This window comes from Dermacentor andersoni, chromosome 2 (assembly GCF_023375885.2).
Source record: "Dermacentor andersoni chromosome 2, qqDerAnde1_hic_scaffold, whole genome shotgun sequence".
Taxonomy (NCBI): domain Eukaryota; kingdom Metazoa; phylum Arthropoda; class Arachnida; order Ixodida; family Ixodidae; genus Dermacentor; species Dermacentor andersoni.
The window spans coordinates 133,358,332-133,385,445 of record NC_092815.1 but is presented as its reverse complement, the minus strand read 5'-3'; the positions used below and the strand labels follow the sequence as shown (position 1 = coordinate 133,385,445).

Genomic DNA, 27,114 nt, shown 5'->3' with positions numbered 1-27,114 from the left:
CGTCGTCTGCTAGAAAAAAACAGGTCACGTCATCACAGGCCAATTTAATGGTTTGTAGACGTCGCGAAACACCGCCTCTGAGGAGGGCAAAAGCCCGCACCAAGCACACGCGCAAGCCCCGAGTTGATCGTGGAAAGGGCCAAGCGAGTGCACCCAACACCCTCTAGAGAACTAGGAGGTGGTGGTACACCACACTAGTTGTCCCATCGAGGTAAGTGAGAGGAGAGCAACACGAGCCGCAAGGAGGAAAGCCGCTCTACAAAAATTCCCAACCGCTTCTTGAGTGGCTTGATGGGTTGGCGTGACGCACAACAATTGGCGCTGGTAATTAGCAGCCTCGTGGATGTGGTAGGCTTGGGCAGCTTGCTGAATATGCATGCACCTCTTTTTCGGCAATCAGCCCAAACCTCGAATAACATGCGACTCCGAGGACGGCTTCACAGTGACGTCACAGGCACGTCTCTGGAGTGAAATTGGGTGATAAAAATGAAAAAATAAAGTGGTCTCTCTGCCACCCCTCCCCCTTTTTTTTCTGTGATCGTCTGGCTTACATTGCGCCCTCTTGTAGGAGTGCCGAATTTTTCAGCCTCTCAGTGCCCACCCCACGTTCATACCGTGAAATGTCGCTTGACGTTGATACCCCAATGACTTCGGCCTCCGCTCTTCGACTAATACGCCACACATACCGCGCAAAATCAGTCTCCGCTACTTATGGAGTTAGGTTAACAACCATGCTGGAGTGCTGTTCTGGAGAAATCATCTTGTCAGTTCTGATTGGCTCTCCGACTGGCTCAAAACGATTGCAGAATTCGACATTATGGGGGAATTTGACAGTGTCCAGAATATAGCCTCTCAGGTTTCGATGCTTTGATTATTTTTCGTAAGGTCTAAACGCAGCGTTTATCGAGGTAAAATATGCCGGAACAATTTACGGGCAACCGAATCACTGCATGGCCGTTCAGCTAAGCACGCTTCCACACGGTGCGAGGCACCCGCTCCTGGAAAATTTTACCCAGGGCTATATCATGTTAGGAAGCCACAGGGGAGAAGAAAAAAAGTATAAAGAAGCCACGGTAGCCGTTATTTAAGATAACAGTAACTGTTGATAACGGATATTACTTCAGGCTCCTTTTGGAAATGTCAGCGTTCGCCATCATGAATTTTGTGGTTGAAATGCTGGCAATGAAAGTGAGTACGATGGAAATCATGTAGTATAGTCAACAGCAAAAGTGTGCAGACCAGAGGTGCCGCTAATTGTCTTTTTTTTTTTTCGTAGCCTATGCAAAAGCCTGAAATCAAGTGCTGCCGACGTGCGCTCGCTTGACTAGCGTCATGCATTAAGACACTTTCACGTTGCACAGTTGTGCTAGAGGAAATATTGTTTATTTGTTTATTAATTAATCTAATTTATTTTTGCTGATGCCATTTCTAGACTTTTGCTCTCGACTGTACTCGGCACGGTGGTGGTGGCTGCTGATGCTGGGAACTAAGTACTTCGCCCCGGGCAAGCTGGGAACGTTGCTTGTGAAGGTGGAAGAATGCTGGGCATGCCCCTGGCATATTGCACTATAAAAGCTTAATAAAGGCAGAGGTTATAGAAGTATAGTGTAAGGAACACCTGCACGGCGCAACACGACACACTCGCTAGGCACTCAATTTCTGTCAAACGTAAATCGCCCCGTGTCGTGTGCAGTTCCGCAATCAGCAAAAGCGACACGCGTTTTCAAGGGGGTCCTCTTGAAACACAGCGCGAGGGAAAGTGGGCAGAAACAGCAGGCGCACGGAGCTGGCCTCATAAATAAACGCACTGTATACGCAGTCTCCGCACGGTGGGCGAGGCGTATTGTTCGGTGCCCATAGCATGCTAATCACCCGCAGCAGGGGTAACTCGAAAAAGTTACCCGCCAACTGCTCCCACAAGAAAGTCGTGGGCGCGCGATAGAATCAGTCACGAAAGGCATATACTGGCGGTTTGGCGACCTTCGCAGCTGGACCATCGGGGCTGCACGCTAGTTAATTGAGGACCTTTTTGTCAAAGCTTGAGCGCTCGGGGAAGCGAGACTGTCAATGAAGCCTCACTTCTCGTGGAACTTACCTTTTATGCGCGTCGCACGACAGGGAAACGTGTACAGATTGCTCATAATTGCGGGCAGTGGCGTAGCCAGCGGTTCGCACACAGGGCACGTGCCTGGCCCCCATCCTCTCCCTCCCCGGTCCCGGCTTGCAGGTTCTTTGTAGTACCTGAAATCTTTCAGGCAGGATGCGAGTCGGTGCCGACCGCACATGGTACGATACACCCTTTCCTCGCTACTATGTGTGTGCAAATATTCGAAACTTTCGAAAAATGGGAATCGAATAGTCACTATTTGTAAACACGAATGTTTTTCCAATAGCCGTCGAATACTTGAAAGCGTCAACTGCGCGCCATAAAACATACTACTCGATCGAAAGCGCGCTAAATTTTATCTCCCCCCCCCTTCGCCTGACGCGGCCATAGTACACACAAAAGACGTGAAATTGCATAACAGAGAACGCCAGGCTGCTCGAGGAGCCAGATTGACTATTCTGGCTAAACCGCGATTATTCGTACTAATTCAAGAATCACGAGTACGCGAACAAACTGCCGATTTGTTCTCAATGCTGTACTTGCGCTTTTAGCGATTAAAAACGCTTAATGGAGTACAATATGCCGACAGAGATGCGCTGACGTACGTAACACAGGGATGCAAACATTGTGTTACAGTAATGGTGAAAACTGCTGTTCATTATTCGAAAACTATTGAAAAGTCTTCGATTTTCGATTCACACACCTCTGGCACTATTCGATTCGTATTCAAATCGGTTTCAAAAATTTTTATTTGCAGACTCCTACTCATTACAGTGGTTTTTTTTTTTCCTTACGAACTGTAACTGAGCGTACGTCACCGGTATTTGAGCTGTTTTATTTCTTTTTACTTTTAGCACGCTTCCACAATTTTCAGAGGCAACAGAATGTACCTATCTGCTACTCGCTCGACCGTGATTATACCAGCCAGCCGCCTCTAATGAGCCGCTCCATCGGAAAGCACTCAAAGAATCTCGCTTGCTCGAAAGGTATCAACCGAAGCACAGCAGAAAGGAGTGGATTCGCTTTCGTCGCGCAATGAAAGAAGAAAAAAAGTTTACTGGAGGCTTCCTTTTTTTTTTTACATTTGTTTCCCGATCCGCACTGTCAGCAACGCCTCTTTCTCCGCTGTAAGCGGCGGAGAAAATGGCGGAAGAGTGAGTAAGAAAACCTGAGCAGCTCGGACCCAAGGGCTAAACGGGATAGCAGCGACAAAACCAGCAGCTTGCAACTGTGCCGCTTTTTTCTTTCGCATCGTTCAAGTTCATGCTTCGAAAGGTTGTTAAGAATGGCCGTACGGGCCAGCTTTCAGCCCGCTGCACGTGTTCCAAGCCCACCAGACAGGGATCCATTCCGAGAACTGCGGACGGCCGGCAGCCACGTGGCGCGCGATCAACTCCGGAAATTGGTACTTGGCCGAGCCACCCGGGACAAAGCAGTTCTACGAAGCCCTCTGACGTCGGCACTGAAAGCTGGGCGGTACCGAGAACTGCGGATGACCGGCAGCCACGTGGCGCGCGATCAACTCAGGAAATTGGCACTTGGCCGCACCACCCGAGACGGAGCACAGTTCTACGAAGCCCTCGGTCGTCGACTCCGGAGCCTTTGTGTGTATGGGTTCGCACCTGTGTGTTTGCGTGTGTGTGGGCGTAAACGATAGTGCGGGGCGGCGGCAAGTTCACAATGCTTGGACGAACCTTCCCGACCATTCGTGCTCCGTCCACGACCGAACGATGACGTCGAACTATGACGTCAAGCGGAGAGCTTATAAGCAGCGTTTGCCGGCTGCTAGGGAGTGCTCGTGTCGTGATCGTTGTCGGGAGCTGAGTGCTCTGTCATACTAGAAATGTACTAGTGAGCTGTGTGCTCGTAAACTGTTTGCTGTATGTTAGTTTTGCGGGCTCCATATGGGAGTCGCGCTAGTCTGCCAATGTATGTCCTGTTTTAAATGTAAATCCTGCAATTAAATCCTGCTCGCCTAGCCCTGTCGTCCCAAGTTCATCTCCACAGCTACGACCGACAAATTCTACAAGGTGCTGTTGGTGATGACAGTGGTGGTGCTTAATGACAACGAAAGATGAATACCGACAAAGTATTGCTTATAAAAAAAAACACAATCTTTGTTAATTTCGCTACAATAGGTTGAATATTGGAAGAGAAAATGAAGACCACATTAAAGAAAACGGTAAGTCAGCGTTACTATATAAATTTATCAGCTGTTCTTCCTTCCTTTTGTTTTTTGCAACTGTAAGCAAAACCAGCGAAACTTGCCAAGTTCACTCCTCGATCAATTTACAATACAATGAGGTTTATCTGCACCAATTTAAGAAACAAATCTAAAAAAAAGGAAGACACCTACGCTTTTAAGTAAGTTTGCACCCTTGGAGGCTTAGCTGGTCCCCGAAAGAATAATCGTAATCTATAGTCGCGAGAGGACGCCGTCAAAATCCATGACGTCACAACTAGCTGGTTGCGAGAACTTCAAGGAGGCATCGCCACACGTTTCGGGATTCGAACCCAGGACTTCCCGCATACAAGGCGGATACTCTGCCATTTCGCCACCGATGCTCGCTAGGGCTATAACATATAACCCCTGAAGAAAGCCGAGTGCCAGGAGGAATCAGTGGGTTCCCTGCGTCGGCGATGGGTACCGAGTCTATGAACTCCCGCAGCCGGGGCGGGCGCTCTACCACTAGGCAACATGTGGGCTAAACATAGCAAAGGGACATAAACCATAAACTGACCGACTAACTAACTAACTAACTAACTATATATACATATATACATACATACATACATACATATATATATATATATATATATATATATATATATATATATATATATATATATATATATATATATATATCAGAGCGTAAAGAAGTTGAAGTGGAACAAATGGATTTCGTTTAATTGGGCGCCTGGAGACAGAAAAAAAAACAAAAAACGGAGTGCGTTCTTAAAGATATGCGAAACTAGAGCACCGAGTTCCAGATGCAAAAGTAGAGAAAAAATTAAAAAGAACTGAAACAAAATTTCGTAAATTAAACAGATGATATTAAAGAGATAGTAACCGTTGGTAATATGAATTTTAGAAATGTATCAAAGAGGTGCTACTAATATTGTTGATGTTTATGTTGATAAAAGAACAGCGAGAAAACTAGCATGACAGCCTCCTTGCTTCGCTTGTAAATTTAAGGGAATGTATCAAAGAGGTGCTGCTAATATTGTTGATGTTTATGTTGATAAACGAAAAGCGAGAAAACTAGCATGACATGCTCCTTGCTTCGCTTGTAAAGTTAAATATGGCATCACATAAACGTTCCCATCACAGTAACCGAGTGCCGACGCTCGAAGGGAGAGCACAACGGGAAGCCCCAGCTGGCGAAGGGTACCTGCCAGAGCTCGTTTTCTCTCAAGTGTAAACCTACTACATTCTACGAAGAAATGTTCCATGGTGTCAGGCACAGTGGGGGAGGAGCCCAGCCAGACCTGTGTGAATATACATTAATCATTACAATGAATGGATTTTCCCAGCGTGCTAGCTCTTCGGCCTCTACTTACTTCATCATGTTTTTCACCTCTACTGCCTTCTTCAATGTCGGCGGACTGAGGTTTTCTTCTCACCCCCCCCCCCTTTCCACTCGCCCCCCCCTTTTTTTTTCTTCATATATGCTTGCTTGTACCAATTGTTAAATATTTGGGGAGGCACCCCAGTCAGTTTGGTTACTTGATCAACAGTAATCAAACAAGGGGCATCTCTAAGCAAACGTTTGGAACAGGAGGGGGGTGTCTTTGTCAGGGCAATACAAGCCGCATTATGAAAACGCTGACTCCAGGCTGAGGTATTGCTCGTTCGACCACTGTTCGTCACTTCGAGCCCTTGTGAGACCGTGTCTAGCTTAGTTTAATTATTCGACACACAAAAGGCGGTATTGCTTTGGGAGGTCCTGCAAATATTTTTTTTGAAGAAACCGTGCTCTGAATTACATTCTCAGTTAACAAGTTGCGTACATATAGGATACGGAAGAATTCAGCGTTTTCGATGTGTCATGCGGTTCATGAAACAGCCGTGGCGCGTAGAAAAATGTAGTCGCCAAAGTGCACTGGAAAGCCTCCTACATACGAAATCTACCCACACAAAATGAAAAGGAGCAACGAATGAATAAAATAAGGGGAAAAGAGGAAGCACAGCGAGGATGCAATATATGCAAGTAAGCCGCAAGTTTCGGTAGGCGAATTTAAACTTCAAGCATTAATAGATGTTCCGGTATTTCCAGCGTACTGTACATACACAAGCGGTTGAGAATAGGCTTTTTGCCATGGCACGTTTAACTCTTTCGTTATAATAGCATTTTGATTCAACAAGAGGGATTTCTTTTGTGTCGTGAGTAGCGTGAGCTGTTCTGTTGCTCCATACAAAATGTCGCCTGTGGCAGATGTTGTGATTTCGCCTCTTCAGGTGGATTTCTCTAAGCGACGGACAAGCACGGAGAGTCGCACTGTGTTATAACCTGAGGAACCACGTTGCCCTAATTAAAATTTCGTAAATTACTGCGGCGAACACGTTGCTTTTGCAAAACTGGGCAGTGCTGAAGCCATGCTCATTAAACAGAAATCATTAGACTAGCAGCGGCTTCGAACAGTCGTCACCAACAAGACCCACGAAATAGAGCGGCAGTCAACTTATTCTCTCAAAAAGGCACACTACGGGGCACATCTAAGTGCAACGCCAACGTATTTCGTAGCACGCTTTGCCGAAGCACACCTCGGAAATGGGAGCTTATGTCGAGTATTTACTCAACAGACACGTATCATATCTGTGCGTGTTCAATTTCACAATTTCAGCCTGCTCTACGAAGCAGGTAATTAGGGCAGATTTACTCATTAGCTCACTAGACACCGCGTCTTATCGTGCCAAGTAACGCCATCCTCCTACTTCACCGTCGCAAACGATTATCATAGATTGGTCTGTCTACCGTTTTGAGAAAGAGAGAAAGAAAACATAAAAGGCCGTGAAATGTACCAAAGTAGTATTTTCTCAGGTTTATTTTTCTACGTGAACGCATCGTTCTAACTCGTCCGCATTAGCGTTGTGACGAGCAGCTAAAACAATTCAAAAATTCAGCCATTCCAGTGCGGAAGGCGCTATATGTGAACATCAACCTCAAAGTACGAGGAAGCGAAGAGCTGAACGGAAGTCATCGCTTGTCACAGCCACGACCTACTAGACGTGCGGTAAACACGCCCAGCCGACATTTAAGCCGGCATTCAAGCGCCCAGCTGTTTCACGCGTTCGTCTCACGTGTATGCCGCCAGACGAACACCATGATAAATAAATTTCAGTGAAAGCAGAGGCTACATACATGTGTATATTACAGGCTACACCGATCCGGCAAGGGTGAATCGGACAGTGAAACGCACATTTTCGATTCGCGATGTCCATAGGTGTCATATGGCGCTTGGCAATAACGATCGCAACACGGAATTAAACGCTTCACAGGCGCACTCTAACTGCGTCACTCAGCCCGTCGCGCACGCAAAGCGTAGCTCGAATTTCACTTCACAGCGGGGGGAACACCTGCTGTTACGTTCTGACATTCCGCCGAACGAGTGCGGTGTGCCGTCGATGACGGAACTAAACACAAACATCGCAAAGGCACCTCTCTCTTCCGTACTCGTGCCGGTAGGGCATCGCGAAGGGTAGTTTTCTACGCATGCCCTGCGTTCGCTCTTAAAAGACAAAATAAAAGGCGTGCGTCATGAATGACCTGCGAAACTAGAGCACCGAGTTTCAGATACTAAAACGGATTGATTCCCCTCAATGAGCACACATGCACCAGCGAAGGGATCGTCTATTACCACGAACACTTCGAAGCAACCAAAACAAACAACACGCACAAAGTCCCGTGCAAGAAGAGGTACTGCAAGACGTCCGCGCTCAAACATACGCTTTACTCATTTCATTGTTAAAAGGCACATCGTGCAAGCATATCGATTTTTTTTTTTCACAGGACGCGCTAACTTTTCTCACAGCATGTCTCAAAGATGCAGAGTTCTCGCACGCGAAGTGGTGATTCCAGCAAAGACCCCCTAACTCACCGTATATGTGTGTCCTGCTCGTTTCTCACATGGCAGTACTCCAGACGAAATCGTTTGTAGCACAAATCTCAGTTTAAATGCACAGATCACGAAAGCACATAGCACAACGCACACACCACCAACGCCACACTACTCTACCGCAATGGCGGTTATCACGTGACCCGAAACGACCGATTTCACTGGAAGGCACGTTGGAAAGTGCACTGTGCAAAATATTGCAAGATTGTGCAATTAAATGCAAAGAAGTTTAATTTCATCTTGATCTGTTTAATACTTGTAATAAAAATTTGAATTGTGGGAACGTTACCAATACCGAAAGCTCGCACGCTGCTCTTTGTGCCGATAGGGTCCGCTCCGTACGGTAAACAAATGGCAGCGCAGGTTTAAATCAGAGACGTTCGAATATTGTGGTTGTAATACATGATCGGCAGAAACATGATCGAAACTAGCTCAGCTTACGGAACTGCTAGTATCCAGGCGAGATGCGTAGAAGACGTCTCCTGCTGCATCGTGCGCGAATATTTGTCCCGTAAGGTAACGTACCGTTTTTGTTGACGTTTCCTTAGATACCACCCAGTATATTGTTGCAGGTTGGCGTCTTGCTGCTCATCCTGATCGCTCATCCTGATCTCTCGATAAGGTCATTTCCGCTTCGTGTTGAATGTAAAGTCCGTCTACTTATCCTCTAGGGACTAACAGATACGCTGGCAAAGATGGACAAGGAGTTTCCCCGGAATGAAGGTTGCTTTACGGCCAGGGATCAGCTGATCAGAGCTGCTTTTATGGAACGACTCGTTCGAGACAACAAGGTAAGTCACTGGCCTTTTCGGCAGAACGTGTGTTGTGCCTGCTCGAATGTATGTGGCACCGATCCTCTTACGCTGCTCGATCTCCGTTTTCAGTGACAGGGGCAGCCGTCCCGTTTCAGCGCGAAAAAGAAATCTGTTTGTTTGAATTCGCCGCATGTACTTGCCCGACGAAAAGACTGCGGATGCGTGTGACTCGTTAGCAAAAATAGACCCGAAATGTTAGCATTCGCCCGATCGATATGTGCTACATTTGCTTACGTGTGTGATACGATTACGCTGTATTTTATTTCAGGCGAGAGATTCTCCTTTCCGTGCGCTACTTGAGATGCTGATCTACGAGAGACTTCAGAAAAAGAGCGTCAAATCCAGACACGGTTCGAAAGTGAATCTGGTGCCCAGCGCAGGCGACAGCGCGAGGCACGTGGAGATGAACATCAGAAACAACAACTGCGTCCCCGTGGCTTCGAAGGAAGCAAAGTCGGAGAGCAGCGACTCCCTGAGTTCGCTCGAAGGCGCGCTTCCTGTGAGGACTGTTGCGGACACGGACCGGCCTCAGTCGGCGCGGGGCAGGCGTGAGCCTGGAGGCTTCATAGTGCGCCGTCCTGCGAGGAACGACATTGAATCCGTCCACCGTCTCATCTCCAAATCGCAACAATACCGCGGGCCTACCAGAGTCACAAACTCGGCGATCCAGCGGATGGAAGAGGCGCTGAAGCACGAGCCGGGAGTACACGACGGCGAAGGAGACAGGATCGACACGGACCATTTGCCTGAAAAGTATGGAGGTCAGTAATCGGTGCGAATATGTGGGCCCAAAATAGACGCTTGTGCTACGCTGGGTATCGTGTGCCATTGTCGCTTTTTTTGTCCTTCAGTGACCGTGAACTTAATTCTTGAGTAATCTTTTTGCTAAGCACCTGCTAAAGGAAGTGTGACGAAAGAAACCTTGTAGGTGAGCGCACTTAGCTCCTTAGCATTAAGCATAATCTTTACACCATGTCATAGCTGAATGAATTCATCACACAAGTGGAAGAGACGTGATGCCAGTGAATGTCCTTTGATCCATTGAAGCATGATGCATCAAGATCAGGGTCACATCGCACGAAAGTGGAAGTATCACAAAGTCCAAGTACAATTAGTGTTGGAGCAAGAATAAGGGCTCTGCTGCAAGATTATTGCACTTAAATAGAGGAGCATGTTGTTCATCAATGTAGTTTAATCTTTGCATAGTCACAGAGATGACAGAAGCAGAATGACCACACTTACCTCCCTATGTATTGTTACGTACAAAGATGCACGGGAATGTCTATATACAGGTATATTTACAAGCGCATACGCATCTAGCCCTGCCCGGAACGAACAGCCCGTGCCAGGTTATAATGTTGTCCTCATCATCTCTTCAATCATGATAGGCCTGCTCTTGGTCAGTTAAAGAACTGTTTTGTAGCAATATTATAGAGCAGTGTCTCTTGTCTACTACAGTTTCAAGCATGGGTCTCTCTTTCAAAGGTTAGGATGTTCATTTAACTGATCAAGGGTCATTAAGCAGTCAGCCTTTCCAACTTATGACTGCCCTGTTCTAAACAAAGGAAGCTTAAACAATGCAGCTTAACTGTAAGACAGTAAATGAAAGAGTTTTGGTAACAGGTTTCAAATAATGGTGTGGTGTGTTTTCCATAATAAAAAACAGCATATTGCACATCATCATTAAAAATAAGTACAGTAATAATGCCTTCTACTTTATGTGTAAACTAAGGATTCTATTGTGATTTGCATTTTTCCTTTTTTAAGTTTTTTTCCAAAGCAGAACATCTAGACAAATGTGTAATGAAGTTTGCCTTCTAAGGGCACTAGCCAAGAGCTGAGTTGCCATATGAGGTCAGCAATCTGCGACTAACCTGCTCTGTTGTGCTGCCTTTTACATTCACATTTCCTCGATAGACAGAGAAGCAATTTCTATGCCTGTTTACAAAAAATGAGCGCAGATACTCGTGCAGATTATGAATAATTGGTAGCATGAATGGAAAGTGATAACAAGCTTTGAAAGCAGCTGCTACTGAATGATTACACACTGCTTGCAGCAAAATTCTGTTAACATTTCTGGGCTGACTTAGACTTTTGATAAGGAACCACTGTCATTATGACATGCTCACCAGGCAATGGTGAGCATGTCATAATGCCTGAGGTCACATGCTGTTGCACAGACTCATTTACCTAGGAAGTTTCTAGATGACATTGTGGTTATGCTCCTTGCATGTTGTTTTGGTGCAAAAAATTCATAGGAAACGGTTTCATCTTATGTCATCTCAGAGTTATAGCACTACCATACAGATGTGCACAAATGGACATGGTTGTGTGATCACACTATAAACTACTGCATCACGACTGCTGCACTTTGCCATACAGAAGAAATGTGTGATAGTCCTAAGGCATGACATTTTTGCATGGCTTGCATGTACATGTCTGTACAGTGGTACATCATGGCTAAAACTCTTTGGTATGTATTTTGCTGAGATGTATGTTTCAGCTTATAATGGGCTGCCTATGTGAAACAGCTAAACATTTGATCACTTTAGTTTTCTGATTGTCTGAATAAGGCTCCAAAACATACAATGTATACATCTGTATAATCAGATTGAACCTATTAAAGCTACTTGTGTTCTACATATAAATTCTTTCTGAAGTTGCAACACAAGCACCTTGTATAGCCAGAGAAAGTAGGCAGTCAGTTCTAACAATGTGAGAGTGGAATAATGAAGTGGCCCTGGAATAAGTATTGAAGTATAGAATAAGACTGCTTATTCTTGAGATAGTACTGCTATAAACATTTCAGTCTAATATTATTTCTGTACTTGCGTCACCAAGCGTACAGTTTCTTTCGAAGGACTACCTGCTGTTTCCTTCAGTTTTCTGAAATCCTCTTCATTTTGTGCACATATTCCTTCCTACACACATTTAAAACACTGGCTATTTGTTATTATTTGTTAAACACTATTTGTTATTTTAGCTGAGACAAACCTGTACACATTTCATTTTTTGAAGCCAAGAAAGTTGGACAAGCATTCTCACTTCCGAAAATGGTTTCCTGTTACGTGTGAAGAATTGCGTGTCTGTTTTGGCCTCTTAATACTTCAGGGCATTGTAGGAAAGCCATACAAAAGGCTGTACTGGTTGGGAACCACCTGACTGAATCTCCCACTTTCAGTGAAGCAATGCCGGGGGCTGATTCCAGAGTTAATATTGCATTTTAAACATGCTACTGAAGCGTTTCATAAAGAAAATAAGCCATTATGGTACCGTTAATTTTTAAAAAATGAGCCCTTAACGAGGCAATAACATTCCTCATGTAAGCACATAAGAGTTACAGAGCTCAATCTGACTGAATGCAGTGGTTTACTGCAAAAAGGGGCACTGAAGAAAAATGTCAAGTTAAGCCACATTATCAGGTCTTCTGGGCTTCCAAATATGTCAATATCACCATGACCTGTGGCTTGGTAAGCTAGAAGAGGATGCAGAATTTGGGTCACAATATTATTGTAAGATTCCTGCACCAACTTCCACATCGTGGATATTGAGAGCGATTGCTTGGAGCTAGTTTAATGTGTGTCAATTATGGAAGGTTATGTTGCATAGGTAAGCAAGGGCCATAAGGGCCATACCTGTCAACGTTCAGGGACTTTTCATGCAAAAGAATAGCCAAAGTAGAAATGAAACAAACTTCATAATATCCCTCTGATGTTGTCAGTGTTTTGATTTTGGCATGAAATTCAAGAAAGTTGAGTTTGGATTTCATTTACTTTATTAATAATCCACATTCTTCTGGGAAAAAAAAAACAAATGGAATTTTAATGCTGTGCTGTACCAGTCAACACGAATTAACGTTTCTGTTTAGCATCCTTTATGCTGACAACAGGGTAAGTCATATTGTGGTCATTACTCCATATCTGCTAACACTGCCCATGCACTGATACTGTTTGAGGACCTTCTTTCTGTTATATGCAGTAGCAAGTTACAGTTAGTGTTTGCACTGGTTCATGAAGCTCCTTGCCCAAAGCTTCTTGTGTATCATACTGTGCCTCTAAAGGTACACTCAAATGGCATTTTATCTGCGATCAGGTTATATTTAGTTTTTACACTTGTTCATGTAATCTTGCTTGAAGCCTCTTATATGTATAATGTCTAAACATGCAAAAACGAAGGTAGAAGAAGGTGCAAAAACGTCAAGCGAAACCTCGGAGGCAACAGTTGTCTTTTGCCAAGTCCATGATAAATGCTACCATAATACCACACTGCAGCAAACTCAAAGGCGGCTTAACCACTATGCCGAGTCTCTGTGCTTTGCTGTGCAGCTGTCGCAAGTATTCTCAGCCACAGTTTTATGCAAAGGAGCCTTAATTTTTCTTAGTCTGTTGCTCTGTATGATGTGTGGCACTTTTTTTTTTTTTTTTCTGGCGAGATTGTATCGTTCCTGGCCATTGTAGACTTTCGCTGGGCACTCGCAATGCAGGTAATTTCGCAGGCAGCAGCTCCCATGTGATCACAAGGTCGGCCCTCCAGAGTGCCCTGTCGGCACGAAGTGCCGAACGAAAGTTGGTGGCTAGAGGACTGTACAGCGGGGAAGCACCGACCAAAGCCGCCCATTCACTGCACTCCCCACGAAGCTCAGCGTTTCCTAACCTGCAAGCCGAAACATGGACAGAGTTAGATGCCACAATGCCACGATTGCAACACCCCGGCTGTGAGGTGAGCTTCTGCTTAGCTAAGGAGGATTATCAGCTTTTTTTTCTAAAACAGCGGTCCTCCATTTCCTGGAGGAACTCTAAACACAAGAAATCTAAACAAGCTAGATGAAGAGCTTATCCTGAGAACTTAACAGACATTGTGTTTTTGCTGCAAGTAGTGCTCTGTTAAGCAAGGAAATAGCAATAATGTTAAAAACAGCCATTCAGACAGGGATTATATCCTTCTTGACAAGCTTTGGCACTGCTAATTTGCTTCGCAAAGCAGCACAGTTCATTGCCATTTCCTCTCCGTTTTGACTTCCATTTGTACACACAAGCAATGTGGCTTATGCAGCTAATCTCGCAGTCTCAAGCAAAGATAACCAAAGGTGCCAGTCTTTCCTTGTTTCTTTGTTATTGCCAACAGCTGCTGCTGTGCTGGTTCCCTGTGAGGCATTGTGGCCTCTCAATTTGTAATCACCATTTCAATAGCTTAAGCAAGAGCCCCTTGTCAGCAGTTTCCCACATGTCACAGTTTTGACTGCATGACACAAATCAAAGGTTGTACCATTTGATTGAAGGTTCCTCTTTCAAGAAAGCAGATATCTGTACCAAAAAGCATTACAAGCATTGTGACAAGCTCTTTTAGTGAAAACAAGGAATGATCAAAAGCTGTGTTTTAGAGCATGTCCACATATAGTTTTTATACAGCATTGTGTGCTATACCATAACATTTATGTATTTCTTACAGGTAATAAAAGGAAGCTATCTTCGTTTAGTTTATTTATTTGTTTTTTACAGTTTCCTTTCATTATGTTGCTGGTAGATACCCAGATACTTGTATAGTTGCCATATTTTCTGAAGGAAGCTTTTTTTTTCCCCCAGGTTAGTTTATAGCTTCCTTGGAGCATTTTCCTGGAAGTAAGGTTTAGGTTAGCAGCCTCAGTTACTCAGCCTGGCACACTAGTGAAGCAAGTGCCTTTACTTTCTGATGCAAATGATCAACCATTGTTTGAGACTAAGTGAATGCTAATTTAACTTCATAGCAGCATGCAGTGTACATGGTGCTCACATAGACTTAGTAACTGATTGGCGCAGCCTTATTGAAATGCAACATCTTTGCTGCCTCGTGGCCTTGAGCCCCTATGCTGCTCATGCTGCTCATGCTGCTCAATAAGGCATTAATTTAAGAGTAAATATCAGACTAGACTTGTTTGTTAGATTATCCATTTTCAAAAACTTGCAACATATGTTTTGCACCAAGAGAAAGCTGTGTCTCACATAACAAACCTTTCCTGAACCTGTGCTGATTAGTGAAAAAAAGTTGTTTGATTCCAAATGGTTGTATATGTGAGAGGCAATTATATTCTCTGGCATTTTACAACAAATACATGTTAGTGAGATTGGCTGGTAATTATCTGGCGAGTATCTGTCGCTGTTTTTGTATATGGGAACTACTTTCGCAGCCTTACAATCTGACAGGAACGCTCCTGGAATTAGTGACTGTCTGAGGATGTGACATAATATTTTGCTGGAAGGCATAACGGTGTCCCTTAATATTTTGGAATTAATCTCATCGATGCCACAAGAATTAGATAACTTAAGATTGTTTACAAGAAATACAATGCCGTCGATAGTAATGTCGATGGCTGTCATGTACTGATAGACGAAATTGGGAACATCAGGTAGGGTGGAGTTACCTTCAGTACTAAATACACATGAATAATATGTGTTCAAGTGTGAAGGACACTCATTGTCTGGAAGGGGCACATGGTCACTATCATGTAAAGAAATGTGATTAGTGTCACAGTTCGGAGAGATGATTTACCAAAACTTTTTAGGGTTTGGATTCGATAAGAGATGGAAGGTCACTGAAAAATATTTATCTTTAGCAGTGCATAAAGCGGAGTTGTAGTTTTTTAAACACTGATTGTATTTTTCCAAAGCCAATGGGGTGTCCAGTAGTTTAGCACTCCTGTATAAGCATTTCTTTTTGTTTCAAAGTTGCCGAAGAAAATTGGTGAACCAAGAGTTCGATTTATCATTCGATGTTTTGATTACCGGGATGTGCTGGTTTACTAATGAGCGTAATTTGTCTCAAAAGATGAAAAGAGAGAGTAAGTCAGGTAGCTGTGCAATAACTCCAATTATAGCCAAAGTATCTGAAAAGCTTTCACAGCCTGAGATTCACGAGTCGTCGTCTTTTAATAGTGAGGTTATTCTATAGTTAGCCAGAAAAGTATTTTAGGCCCCCTTTAATAATGAAGTGATGGCATGAATCATTATCATACGTTTAAATAGTTTTCTCACTTGTAAAAGTCTATTTTCTGGTAAAAGTGATGCCTTGTGCATCCTGGAGCCCTAATTTATCACATTAGCTAGATTTAACATGTTCATTTGGTGTTTCTCTGAAGTGCTAATCTTATCAAGTTATAACGATTTCAATATTTGAAGGCAGTCTGAGGCAGAACACATGTGTGGGTGTTTTTCAGCATCATTGCATCTGTGAAGCTTTTGTTGTTTAACTTTGTTCTTTGGATGCGAAGCTGAACACCATATGGCCTGGCTGACACATGACATCACCCGTGACTTGTCTACTATGACCTCATAAAAAAATAATAAAACATTTTAAATCACGACTGTGGCCTGAACTATCCTTGTTTGTGGAGGTGGCGCTCCCTGGTAGTGAAGTGGCTGCAGGCACCATCGTCATAGGTCACTGCTGCTAAAAAAAAACAAAAAAAACATGAGCTTTTAATAATCGAAAAGGATATTGTGCTTGAAGATGACAAAAATGGTCATGCAGAATGCAAAACACCATAACATTGAGGAATGTATAGCCTAATGTTTTCCTTTATGCATAACTCTTTCAAAAGCACACAGTAACATAGCATTTTCAAAAATTGCACATAAAGTACATTTATGCCCCACTCCTTTGATCAATCCTGTTAGATAAAAAAATCTGTCTTTTATATTGTTTTTTCTTTATTGGTTGAAAATTGCTGGAAATCGTTAAATGGCAGTGAGGGAAATGAATCTACCATTTGGAGACCAAGGAAGTGGCCATGAGCTTCACTTCCTAAAGAAAAACTCAGTGCCCTTCCACTCTGTGAAGAAGGACGATGAGTGCTTTACGACTGTTTCACTTCCACTGTAGGTCATCCCGGCATTGCACTATCTTTGGGATTTTTTTTTTACACGCGAACACGATAGTGGGGAAAGTAGCCCTTAACAGCTTCACTGTAAAAGAAAATGGAGTACTGATTATCATTAGTGCACACTGTATTCAGCTCTTAGAGTTCAGACAATGCATGGCACCTACAGTGTATTCTGCTCTAGCCAATCCACTGTTTCATGAAGTACTGGACTTTGCTTTCTAAGATTTGCCCCTCTTTATCTTGCATTTCTTACAGCCCAGCTCCCCAACATCACCGAAGTCATTTCTTCTTCGGAGCCAGAGTGCCCCACGGCTGGAATTGACGAGAAGAAAATCCAACTCTGTGGTGGCCACTGGGAGTCCAAACAACCAAACAAACAAAGACTGCACTGGCAAGGCTTCCCCAAAGCTTTCTGTGCAGGCGAACAATGACGTACAAGTGAGCGATGTCTCAGACCAGGATGCATACATTGACCCACTTGTGATCACTGCACAGCAGGCCACCTTCAGACCAATAAGCCGACAGGAAGCCACTGTGAGTAGTGTGTTCTTGCGTGCCTTTCCAAATGTATGATCGCTCAAAAGCAAATATTTTATTTCGCTTTCTTTAGAGTACTGTACATAACATCAATTGTCGTGGACCAGTGTGGAGGATGTGTGACTATGCAGTAATTAAATTTGCTACTGTTATCCAGTTAGTGGAGCTATACAACTTAAACAAGGTCTTCATGATGGTGATGTGCATCTGTAACAAAACAAGTGAACAGAAAAGGGTCTCATTTTCTTTGAGTTGGGCCCATTGGCCCATTTCGGGGCCTGTCACATGCCTGTAGAAGTGGCCCACCAAGGAATGCTAGGCTTCATGAAATAAGCATGTCAAATGAAATATGCATTTCTACAAGGTGACAAATCTGGTCACATTATCATTGTAAAAGAAAGTACGCTCGCCGAATGTTTTATCTGTCACACGTGCAGACAAAGTAATGCAGTGCACTGTCGGTGATCCGAATCTCTCAGGGAGCGGAAAGTAGTCTAATTGTACAAGAATCACTAGTGTGAGAGGTGCAAAGCAAGTCAGCAATGTTACCAAGAGAACCGTTAGAGAAAGACATCTCTTGCACGCATGGCACCTCCTGCTGCAAGCTGGTGCAAGTTTTCCCCACTCGCCCAGCAGTCGTGGCGGTGGCTGTACAATTTGAATCATCCATCGCTGTGAGGGAGAGCATTTATTACAACCAACATTTATTGCATTGTACACTATGCAGTTCAACTGAGGAATTTGTCAAATTTGCATCATATTTAAATCTTAGCAGTCATGATCGTATCATTGAGATCCCACTGTATATAGGTTGCGTTGACACATGTACGAAGCAGGATAATATAGTAATTAAGCTAGTCATAAATGTGCTAAAACTTTGCTGCAACATTGTTCACACAGTGCTGTCACATCTATGCTGACTCTGGTCATTTTTTCTTGCATCATCAGTGTGAAAAACTGTGCAGTTGTTTAATAGGACACCTTTAAGCACGGCTCTCGTTTCTGAAATTGTCAAGCCTTTCACAGCATGACTTTATAATTGCATTGCAAGATATGTCTGTTTATTTAGGAGGTGTAATCAACACCTCAGTGTGTCACCATTGGCCCGGGATGCTATACAGTGCATCTGTCTTCAGGAAACTAAAACCACTAAAGAGAAAAAGCTTCATAAAAGCAAAATATGATGTCTGGAATATTTGACCTTACAATCTTTTATTGCAAGCCACCTAGAATGTTGTGCAGACCAACATTACACGACTAAACTTGTCAAAAGTTAGGGCAATGTAGAAAAAGAATGCTTGAGATTTTGTTTAAGAGTGAAAAATTGGGCTAGCTGGTTCCTTGTCAACTTGACCAATAATGCTAATTAATGGAAAGGAATACAGAGGCTCTGACTATTATGTGAAACAAGTGGGGCAGGGGAGCTGCAAGTTAGAGGCAGGAGTTCACTATCATCACCTGATCGTTTGATCCTGGTGTCCAGCCTTCTTTTGTTGTCCTGCCATTTGTGCTGTTCACCATGAAGAGACATCACATTTTTTTTAAGGATTCTCGTTTCCAGTTTTCACAGCTGTCAGCTTATGCTGCTAAATTCAGCACCCTTTAGTCATGCAAGCAATGTGATGAAAACATGTGCTACTCTGAATTCAGGAACTCAAGGAACTGCTGTTTGGAACTCGAAATGGAAAATTTGGAGAGGAGTGGGCATCACAAGGGTTCACTTTCACAAAGTCAAATGCTGTCCCATATGGCCTGCTACAGAAAAAGGTATGTGGTTTTTGTGCCTTCCACTGCAAACATGTTGCAACTGTACTGAAAAAAAAAGAAAAAAAAAACTGTGTGCTTTATATAGTTTCTGTGCAAACCATGCAGAAAATGTAAATTTGGGGGTGGGAGGGATCTATACCATTTCTGTAGGAATAATACAGGAAATTTAATAAACAGTGGTCAAACAAGGGTTGTGTCAGGCTGGAAGCAATATTTTAACAAGGGAACTTATCTTCATTAGGGCCCTGACAAAGGGCCCTTTTTTGAAGAATTGCCTCTGGCATGAGATATTCCTTGTTTGGCAGCTGTTGATTGCTTATCACAATAAATGTGTATTGTCAACCAGATAAAGATAAATGAAGCGTAAGTGGTCATACTGAAATTTTGGGGTGTGCGTACATCAAAAGGTACATCAAGTTCCTATCTTCCTCTGAACCTCTCTCTTGTTCATAACGGGAAGCATGTAGGTGTGACAGTACATTTTGAATCTTTTTAGTAGAGAATGGCAGATGTGCTGACAATCCTTAAATTTTCTTTATCATATTTAAAAAAATTTTCTTTATAACTTTTTTAGGTAGTATATGCAGCTTTTGTTTAGACATGTGGCCAATGCAAGCATGATGTAATGCTTGCTATCAACAATAAATTCCGTTTATTACACACTGATTGATCGCTTGCAGCAAAATGTAATTGCATGCTGCTGTGATCAGTGATTTTCACCTTACACACCTTTACCACAATGAAATGAACTTTCCTAAGAAATGCACCCATTTTATGCGACACTTGCCAATATAATGAAAGAAAAGAGTGGCTGTTTTGGCCGAAAGCGAAGCATGGTTAAAAAATAGCATTATAGAACTACACAATGTAAGCTTTGTAGATTTTTCGGCTTTGTATATTACAGTAAACATTGCAGCATGGTGTCACAAGCGCACGTGCAAACATGAACAGCTGTGACTCTACCGCAAACACCCACTGTCACATTGGCATGATGAGGAACGCCCGCCTCGGTGAGCATTTTTCATGCTGCCGGTCACTTCAACACGTCTTCGAAACTTGAGACTGCATGACCTCCAGCACTAGGCAAGCAAGAAGACGGCACACTTGAAGCAACTAGCCATCTCAGTTCGCTTAGCCTTTGAATGCTGGTTGGTTGTCATAGGTTGTTGCAGACTTCCTCCAACATAGGCCGAATGGGTTGTGTATGCACTCAGCATCGTGGACAGCCATGTGCAATCATGGTCGGGCTAGAGGAGGAGACATAACATCAGGAGACACATACTTCCCTGCTCCTTAGCTTGTGTTTGATCATGTAACCAAGCACTCAACTCCTCCCTTCTTTCCTCGTGGGAAGAAGGGGGGAGTTGAACATGTAGGAGGACGTCATCCATCAAGCTGCCATCCTTCTCATGTCACCCTCGCACAATTTCCCTCACACATGGAGCATACCATGCATGGGGTGGGATTTTATTGCACTTGCACTTTACATGGAACCTCACAGTGATAGTGGAAATTCACCTGGAGTGTCCATGTATAATTGCTACTGTAATAAAATGTCAGCCACATGCAAGTATATAAATACCACTGGGTGCCAGTTTTAAGCTCACTCCAGGTATTAGAGTAAATAATAATGATTAAGCTTTAGGTTCATTGGAATATGAACCTGGCAACGTTTAACGCTAGAACGTTATCTAGTGAGGCGAGTCTAGCAGTGCTACTGGAAGAATTAGAGGGCAGTAAATGGTATATAATAGGGCTCAGTGAAGTTAGGAGGCCAAAAGAAGCATATACAGTGCTCAGAAGCGGGCACGTCCTGTGCTACCGGGGCTTAGCGGAGAGACGAGAACTAGGAGTCGGATTCCTGATTAATAAGAATATAGCTGGTAACATACAGGAATTCTATAGCATCAACGAGAGGGTGGCATGTCTTGTTCTGAAACTTAATAAGAGGTACAAAATGAAGGTTGTACAGGTCCACGCCCCTACATCCAGTCATGATGACCAAGAAGTCGAAAGCTTCTATGAAGACGTGGAATCGGCGATGGGTAGAGTGAAAACAAAATACACTATACTGATGGGCGATTTCAATGCCAAAGTAGGCAAGAAGCAGGCTGGAGACAAGGCAGTGGGGGAATACGGCATAGGCACTAGGAATAGCAGGGGAGAGTTACTAGTAGAGTTTGCGGAACAGAATAATATGCGGATAATGAATACCTTCTTCCGCAAGCGGGATAGCCGAAAGTGGACGTGGAGGAGCCCGAACGGCGAGACTAGAAATGAAATAGACTTCATACTCTGCGCTAACCCTGGCATCATACAAGATGTGGACGTGCTCGGTAAGGTGCGCTGCAGTGACCACAGGATGGTAAGAACTCGAATTAGCCTAGACTTGAGGAGGGAACGGAAGAAACTGGTACATAAGAAGCCGATCAATGAGTTAGCGGTAAGAGGGAAAATAGAGGACTTCCAGATCAAGCTACAGAACAGGTATTCGGCTTTAACTCAGGAAGAGGAAATTAGTGTTGAAGCAATGAACGACAATCTTGTGGGCATCATTAAGGAATGTGCAATAGAAGTCGGCGGTAACTCTGTTAGACAGGATACCAGTAAGCTGTCGCAGGAGACGAAAGATCTGATCAAGAAACGCCAATGTATGAAAGCCTCTAACCCTACAGCCAGAATAGAACTGGCAGAACTTTCGAAGTTAATCAACAAGCGTAAGACAGCTGACATAAGGAAGTATAATATGGATAGAATTGAACAAGCTCTCAGGAACGGAGGAAGCCTAAAAGCAGAGAAGAAGAAACTAGGAATTGGCAAGAATCAGATGTATGCGTTAAGAGACAAAGCCGGCAATATCATTACTAATATGGATGAGATAGTTCAGGTGGCTGAGGAGTTCTATAGAGATTTATACAGTACGAGTGGAACCCACGATGATAATAGCAGAGAGAATAGTCTAGAGGAATTCGAAATCCCACAAGTAACGCCGGAAGAAGTAAGGAAAGCCTTGGGAGCTATGCAAAGGGGGAAGGCAGCTGGGGAGGATCAGGTAACAGCAGATTTGTTGAAGGACGGTGGGCAGATTGTTCTAGAAAAACTGGCCACCCTGTATACACAATGCCTCATGACCTCGAGCGTACCGGAATCTTGGAAGAACGCTAACATAATCCTAATCCATAAGAAAGGGGACGCCAAAGACTTGAAAAATTATAGACCGATCAGCTTACTGTCCGTTGCCTACAAAGTATTTACTAAGGTAATCGCAAATAGAATCAGGAACACCTTAGACTTCCGTCAACCAAAGGACCAGGCAGGATTCCGTAAAGGCTACTCAACAATAGATCATATTCACACTATCAATCAGGTGATAGAGAAATGTGCGGAATATAACCAACCACTATATGTAGCTTTCATTGATTATGAGAAAGCGTTTGATTCAGTCGAAACCTCAGCAGTCATGAAGGCATTGCGGAATCAGGGTGTAGACGAGCCGTACGTAAAAATACTGAAAGATATCCATAGCGGCTCCACAGCCACTGTAGTCCTCCATAAAGAAAGCAACAAAATCCCTATAAAGAAAGGCGTCAGGCAGGGAGATACGATCTCTCCAATGCTATTCACAGCATGTTTACAGGAGGTATTCAGAGACCTGGATTGGGAAGAATTGGGGATAAGAGTAAATGGAGAATACCTTAGTAACTTGCGCTTCGCTGATGATATTGCCTTGCTTAGTAACTCAGGGGACCAACTGCAATGCATGCTCACTGACCTGGAGAGGCAGAGCAGAAGGGTGGGACTAAAAATTAATCTGCAGAAAACTAAAGTAATGTTTAACAGTCTCGGAAGGGAACAGCAGTTTACGATAGGTAGCGAGGCACTGGAAGTGGTAAGGGAATACATCTACTTAGGACAGGTAGTGACTGCTGATCCGGATCATGAGAGTGAAATAATCAGAAGAATAAGAATGGGCTGGGGTGCATTTGGCAGGCATTCTGAGATCATGAACAGCAGGTTGCCATTATCCCTCAAGAGAAAAGTTTATAACAGCTGTGTCTTACCAGTACTCACGTACGGGGCAGAAACCTGGAGGCTTACGAAAAGGGTTCTACTTAAATTGAGGACGACGCAACGGGCTATGGAAAGAAGAATGATAGGTGTAACATTAAGGGATAAGAAAAGAGCAGATTGGGTGAGGGAACAAACGCGCGTTAATGACATCTTAGTTGAAATCAAGAAAAAGAAATGGGCATGGGCAGGACATGTAATGAGGAGGGAAGATAACCGATGGTCATTAAGGGTTACGGACTGGATTCCGAGGGAAGGGAAGCGTAGCAGGGGGCGACAGAAAGTTAGGTGGGCAGATGAGATTAGGAAGTTTGGAGGGTCAACATGGCCACAATTAGCACATGACCGGGGCAGTTGGAGAAGTATGGGAGAGGCCTTTGCCCTGCAGTGGGCGTAACCAGGCTGATGATGATGAAGCTTTAGGTCCTTGTTCATAAGTGCATTGCACTGTTTGCTGTCGCCTCCCTAAAGGTGACTATTTCTCAGCAGTGTTGGTAATTTCTTGCTTTAGCATTTGGCCATCCAGGTCAGCCCCTTAAGTTGGATGACAAATAGGATGCACCGAAGCTAGAAGCTAAAAATTTTTACAAGGCTCCTTAATTTTTTTTTATGCAGTGGTGTTCTTTCTGGTGAGTTCCCAGCAATTTCTTCTCACCATTTATTAAGCTTACGTCATAGGCAGCACACAGTTGTATAAAACAGGCAGGTTCCAAGACAGGAAGAAGGACCACATAAAGTAACAACATGAAGTGGGTACTCGGCTACGTTGCTAGCTTTTGTTCCTTTGTGGCAGTGAAATTTAGCAAAAGATTCTCAACAATCTGTGTTTCTGTCTTGTGTTCTGAATTAGTTCCATACACTCAAAATGCTCTTTGACACACTCCTAGACTAGTTTACTGGTATTACTGCCAGCTGTCCCGAGAGTACTCATAACGCAGTTAGTAGCTTTTTCATTCACTTGCCTTGGTCCTGAAATTAAACAACCACATGCTTTTCCCCTTCTTCGTTATTTCTTTTTCCCCTGCTTTGGTCTTGTTGTCTTGTCTCCCTGCATGGGAACATTCGTTTTTCTCATTCTTTCTCCAGGGAGGACCATGTGGCGTCCTTGCTGCAGTGCAGGCCTACATGATCAAGGAGCTGCTGTGGCCAGAAGGAGGTCTACAGAATGCTGACCCAAGGTAAGGGAGCCAGGCTGTACCAGCATAAAGTGTGGGGCAATTTGCATAAATTAATGATCATGCACCTTTTACGCATCCTTGTGGGAGGAAGCTGCATGATGTCATTATCAGTTGTTTATTATTGTGGGCTCAAGGCAACAACCTACGAGTCACTCGGCCAGCCATGGCTGCCAGAAACCTAGACCAAGATAGCCGAGCACACTGAGCTCAGGCACCAATAGTATACCTTGCATCTGAACTATACACTGCTTGACTGCTGAGTCATCCTTAAGCAGGTATGGTCACAGTCTACAGGCACATGCCCTCAAGGTGTGATGGTCACACTGCGTATGGCCATGTTGGCCAACCGCACCCCTGCAACATTGCAGGGGCACTACATGTCCATGTTTCAGTTCATATTAATATAGCACTGACTGAATCGCACCTGTCCTTAGTCATTGTGCGGTCATCTGTGTCTTGCATGTGCATTGTGTGACATTAGTTGCTGGGTTTAAGGTCAGTGGGATGTGAACCGCAGGTGCATCATGCATGTGACTTGATTATATGCAGCCTCGTCGATGGGAGGGCGTGCATGTCTACTTGTGAATGATGGCAATTCCACTTAGCTGTTCACACACAGAATTTTTTTTTTATAAGCTCAATTTTTGGCACTTCCATTCTATGCTTTTCTTTCCAAATAATTTGTTGGAACAAATGGCCATGCTACTTTGGATGCTATCAGATAATTGGGTTCTTTTAATTGCTTGCACGGCCAACTTTTCACAATTTTTAGGTAGTTCGAAAAAGTGACAAAAATTAAGTCGCTGTAAACACAAGGTCATTCACAGCATGTTGAACTCAATGGAAATAGCTGTTATGGCCTCTTTCCTGGCTCAAATGATTTACAACATTGAGTGTGACCAATATCAGCTCACGTGGAGCCAAAAAATGTTAGCCCACCTGAAGATTTAATTTTTAGTTTGCTATGTTTTAGCTGAGCATGCTAACCACTAGGCTACACCTGTGGGGCTACTTTCTTTTCAGAAACACTGGATCCCTTGCATACCCTACATTTAAGGTCAACTGTACCGAAATTTGTTATCGATTAATAGTAGGTGCTATTGAAGCCACCTTTGCAAGACTGCAGAGCTGGTAATTGTCTAATTTATTAGCAGCCTTGAATTAGTGCCTAAGGAGACAATGTCTGCACATGGTGGCTAGTGGATACGAGCAAATCACAGACCGTGGCCTCTCAAGATTTTCAATGCGCTGCTGGTTCTAACTAATATCAAAGGTCATTTCGAAGAGCTGCACTTGTTTTCATTGCTCTGGATTCTGTTTTCCTGCGAGTGGTAATGGTGTAATTTTCTTCTTTCTTTAATTTGGGTCTTAAAAAATGTCTGTTTTTATGAGCTTTTTGTGACACATCCACTTATGCTTCAAATGTAAAATTTGGCACAACTGCTCTTTAGTACTAGGCCTCTTATGTGGTCATAAACACTGTTGCAGTTTGCTTTTAAGACTTAACAGTTGTGCCTCGTTGCAAAGGCACTCGCAATTGTTACAATTAAGCACCACCTTTGCCAAAGAAGTATAACTGATTATACTTTTGTAAGACCATGTTGAGATATTACTTTTATACAGTAGAGAGGAACGAAAACAGGACTGCAACAGCAAAAAGTGAAAAATGGAAGAAAATGAAATACTGGAACCTCGCACCATTTCAAAAATGCCTCTCAATGCAGGAGGTCTCAGTGGAGGAAAGGAGAATGAGAATTGTGGGAACTGGGGCATTCACTGTTTTAGTAACAACCATATGAAGCTAACAGACAATAAATTCAAGAAAATAAGTAGGAAAATTATCTACGCTTGAACCTTCAGGTAGCATGCAAGGGTTTACTGGCTGTTTGTCTGCTTCTAAAATCACGTTAGATGTGATGCCCGAGGTTGAAATTATGTTCCACATCTGCCACCTTGGTTTTGAGTGGCTCTGGCTAGGTTTAGCAGGGCTAGGTTTAGCAGGGCTAGGTTTAGCAGGGCTAGGTTTAGCAGGGCTAGGTTTAGCAGGGCTAGGATCTCAGGGCTAGGTTTAGCACATTATAAACAAATGCCCAAGAAAGTGGAAGAGGGGACAGCTACCGCAGCAGCTTAATTGGTAGAGCATTGCATACATCACATAGAGCTTGTGAGCATGGCTTCCACTGGTGGTGAATTGTCTCATCTTCTGCTTCCAGTTAACATGTTTAGCCCTTTAAGGATTACACATAGAAATATGCAAAAAATATTGTTCATTTTCCATCTAAATGTGCAAAAGACATAGAAAATAAGCATAATCAAGCAAAATAAAATTATGTAGTAAAATCTTTTTTTTTTTTTTTTTAGCAATAGAGGAAAATAGGGGAGCCGTAAACATGCAAAGGCTCATGGGACGCGTCGTCTGCTTGAAGTTTCCGGTTCAAGAGATGACGGTTCCAGTGCATGATTCTCCATTCACGGGGCTGGTCGCACTTTCTCTCTGTGCACCTTCATTGCAAGGTATCACTCGCAGTGCTGATTTCTGGAGCCTTTGGTGGTCGCATCGATGACTCACCATGAAATCTGAGCATAGGCAGTCATTTAAAACAATTTCTTTAGCCGAATCGATTGAACACATGAATTAGCTATACATGCTGTCGCAGTTTTGTGCCTATC

At 43.6% G+C, this 27,114-nt stretch overlaps 2 protein-coding genes across 3 annotated transcripts in view; one reads left to right on the top strand and one right to left on the bottom strand.

Annotated features, from left to right (window-relative positions):
• The window catches only part of Ptpmeg (protein tyrosine phosphatase Meg), a 320,358-nt gene extending 312,002 nt beyond the window's left edge, over positions 1-8,356 (bottom strand). For both annotated transcript variants that reach the window (XM_055076238.1, XM_050187531.2), the window contains exon 1: positions 8,207-8,356. The gene's annotated coding sequence lies outside the window, so the exon portion shown is untranslated. The remainder of the gene's footprint in view (positions 1-8,206) is intronic.
• Positions 8,357-8,558: 202 nt separating this feature from the next.
• Positions 8,559-27,114, top strand: part of LOC126540713 (probable ubiquitin carboxyl-terminal hydrolase MINDY-4) — a 45,696-nt gene continuing 27,140 nt past the window's right edge. Inside the window, exons 1-7 of the mRNA XM_072286548.1 lie at positions 8,559-8,740; positions 8,896-9,015; positions 9,308-9,800; positions 13,523-13,758; positions 17,150-17,428; positions 19,082-19,198; positions 24,353-24,444. Coding sequence (XP_072142649.1) covers positions 8,627-8,740; positions 8,896-9,015; positions 9,308-9,800; positions 13,523-13,758; positions 17,150-17,428; positions 19,082-19,198; positions 24,353-24,444 — 1,451 coding nt within the window. The 5' untranslated portion in view covers positions 8,559-8,626. The remainder of the gene's footprint in view (positions 8,741-8,895; positions 9,016-9,307; positions 9,801-13,522; positions 13,759-17,149; positions 17,429-19,081; positions 19,199-24,352; positions 24,445-27,114) is intronic.